The 2,934-nt window shown below is 46.1% G+C and overlaps 1 protein-coding gene and 1 non-coding gene across 3 annotated transcripts in view; one reads left to right on the top strand and one right to left on the bottom strand.

The window, feature by feature from the left end:
* Positions 1-666: 666 nt before the first annotated feature.
* Positions 667-738, bottom strand: TRNAM-CAU. The gene has a single exon. It is a non-coding gene; the product is annotated as a tRNA-Met (tRNA).
* Positions 739-974: 236 nt separating this feature from the next.
* LOC105501980 (interleukin enhancer-binding factor 2) overlaps positions 975-2,934 on the top strand; it is a 6,560-nt gene continuing 4,600 nt past the window's right edge. Inside the window, exons 1-3 of one of the 2 annotated variants that reach the window (XM_011928155.1) lie at positions 975-1,071; positions 1,774-1,833; positions 2,126-2,168. In XM_011928155.1, the coding sequence (XP_011783545.1) occupies positions 1,067-1,071; positions 1,774-1,833; positions 2,126-2,168 (108 nt within the window). In that variant the 5' untranslated portion in view covers positions 975-1,066. The remainder of the gene's footprint in view (positions 1,072-1,773; positions 1,834-2,125; positions 2,169-2,934) is intronic. The other variant, XM_011928156.1, reaches the window with a different exon arrangement.

Below are 2,934 nucleotides of genomic sequence, written 5' to 3'. Positions count from 1 at the left end.
CCGCACCCGGCCTTTTTTTTTTTTTTTTTTTAATTAATAACATTTATTTTAATCTGGATGGTGGTTATGTGGAGAGAATACGTTTAGACTTAAGATGTTTACATTCTGCTGTAGTAAATTAAATATCAAAAAAGTACGTATGGAAGGGAGGTAGATGAGGGATAAAAGTCTACAAGTTGGATTCAGTGTATACTGCTCGGGTGATGAGTGCACCAAAATCTCACAAACCACCGCTAAAGAATTTATGTAACCAAGCCGGGCGCGGTGGCTCAGGCCCCTAATCCCAGCACTTTGGGAGCCTGAGGCGGGTGGAACACCCGTTTTCCACGGACATGGAAAACCATGTTTTCCACATTAATTTAATCAATATATTCCTCCTATCTGAAACCTGTTTCTCCTGCTTCGAGTTTGTAGACGTGTAGTGTTCATAGTTGCCTAAACTCCCTTTTCCCTATCAACTTCAACTGCTGGTGGCAAAAATGGTTGATATCGCTTGCATTTTTGAGGTAGGAAAATCGGCAAGGTATTTTCATTCACTGAATGAAACGTAAATTACGTGTGCCCTATAGGGCAATGAAAAGAGGTAGGAAAATCGGCAAGGTATTTTTATTCACTGAATGAAACGTAAATTACGTGTGCCCTATAGGGCAATGAAAAAAATTCCGATAGCAGAGGATGGTTTCGATCCATCGACCTCTGGGTTATGGGCCCAGCACGCTTCCGCTGCGCCACTCTGCTATCTGAAGTTATGCATTTTCATAACTGTTATAGAAGATCACGTAGTCGTTGTCCTGACTTCTTTGGTGCCACCTAATGTCTGATCAAAAATTCGTTATTACTATAGAACCAGTTCTTATTGGCTAGTTCCTGACACAGTAGGCGTTTTTTATTGGTTCATAAGCCCGGTTTGACAAAGTAAGCCAATAGGCGTAAGCGATGGGGTAAGGCGGGAGCCAATCACGCCGGGTTTTATTGGGACACGCCGGCAAGACGCCTCTTCAGTTGTCTGCTCCTCAGAGGAAAGGGGCGGTTGGTGCGGCCTCCATTGTTCGTGTTTTAAGGCGCCATGAGGTAAGGGGGTCGAAGTGGTCGAAAGGTTTCAGGTAGTCGACGGAAAACTTTGGGAACGTGGGTCGAAAGAAGTCGGAGTACCTAAAAGGACCATGTATCCGGGAGCTGGCCAAAAACCTGAGAACTCCTGGTCTAGGAGAGTGGGAGAGAGTGAGGCCGGTAGAGGCGGGGAAACTTGGGCCCGGGATGGGGTTGGGGCCCAGGAGTGGGGAGGCGGGTTCGACACCTCTCTCTCTGAAGGGTTGCGATGAGGGGGTGTCCTCAAGTCCCCGGAGGAGCTCCCCACCTTCCCCCCGCCCCCGTCATCCGGGCTGAGAATGCTGGAGCGAGCCGCATTCATCCTCAGTGCGAAGGGCTTGACATATAGGACATGCCCGATAAATGTGTACGTTAATGAAGAAATGAGCAATCTTTAGCTTCCGAAGTATTAGGATTCATGTGGCCCAGGATTATGGGTTATTTCGTGTAGGGCTCACTGTCTGAGCCCCATCATTACTTGATGGGGGGTTGTGATTAACTTATCCAGAATGAGGAGGTTATGGGGGTGTAACTGGGCACCATTTGGAATGGGGAGAAGTGTAAGTGTGAGTGGGTTCTCTTGCCTACCGTTGGGAGGTTCCGAGGGATGAAAGTAGCCAACTTAAAATGATATGGCCGGTGGGTATTCCTTCAATGAGATCAAAATAAAATCTGCATTTCTAGGGGTGACAGAGGCCGTGGTCGTGGTGGGCGCTTTGGTTCCAGAGGAGGCCCAGGAGGAGGGTGAGTGCCAGCTTTTAGCATCTCTGCACTTAGTTGTTAGTTTCTGCTTGTCATCTAAATAGGAGTTCTGGAGTAGGCTAATGTCACTTGGTTTTGTGAGAGCCATCTGTGGTCTTTTCCTGCACTCCTGCTAAATGAATTTGGCCCCACTATGTTAAGAATGATTCTTTCCCTCCCCAGAGACTTTGTCACTCATTCTGAGGTCTGACATGTTTTCAAAATTGTTAGTGTGTTATTTACATCTCACTTGATTCCTACATAGGGAATAATTTGGCTGTTTTTCATGTTTTAGGTTCAGGCCCTTTGTACCACATATCCCATTTGACTTCTATTTGGTGAGTACCTTGGGTTAATAATACACAATTTCTGGCCATTCTTGAAATGGAGCCTAGTATCTCCCAGTTAATGAAGTTAGATGGTGGTGGAAGAGGGCAGGCACAGTGCCTCACGCCTGTAATCTCAGCACTTTGGGAGGCTGAGGCGGATGGATTACCTGAGGGTCAGGATTTGAGACCATCCTGGCCAATATGGTGAAATCCCATATCTACTAAAAATTAAAAAGTTGGTTGGGCGTGTGCCTGTAATCCTAGCTACTTGGGAGGCTGAAGCAGGAGAATCGCTTGAACCCAGGAGGCGGAGGTTGCAGTGAGCTGAGATCGTACCACTGCACTCCAGCCTGGGAGACAGAGGGAGACTCCATCTCAAAAAAAAAAAAAAAAGAAAAAAAATTAGCTCAGAGTGTTGTGTCCTGTGCCTCTGAGTAGTCCCAACTACTGGGGAGGCCGAAATGGGAGAGTCTCTTGAGCCCAGGAGGTCAAGGCTGCAGTGAGCTATGATGGTGAACCACTGCTCTCCAGCCTGGGCAACAGAGTGAGATCCTGTGTACAAATAAAATAATAGAAGAGAGGGTAAGAGACAAAGAGATTACTGGGGGAAAAGTCGAATACGTCTTTGGAGTTCAGGAAGGGGGGAAATAATAGGTAAAACTAATGCTGGAAGATATAATAGCTAATAAATTATATAAATGGACGACAAACCTCAAGCCATTGATTCAAGAAGCTCAACAAACCTCAAGCACGGTTTTTTTTTTTTTTTTTTTTT

Source organism: Colobus angolensis, unplaced genomic scaffold (assembly GCF_000951035.1).
Source record: "Colobus angolensis palliatus isolate OR3802 unplaced genomic scaffold, Cang.pa_1.0 Scaffold77, whole genome shotgun sequence".
Classification (NCBI taxonomy): domain Eukaryota; kingdom Metazoa; phylum Chordata; class Mammalia; order Primates; family Cercopithecidae; genus Colobus; species Colobus angolensis.
Note: the sequence above shows the minus strand (reverse complement) of the source record. Positions and strands in the feature narration are given on the sequence as shown.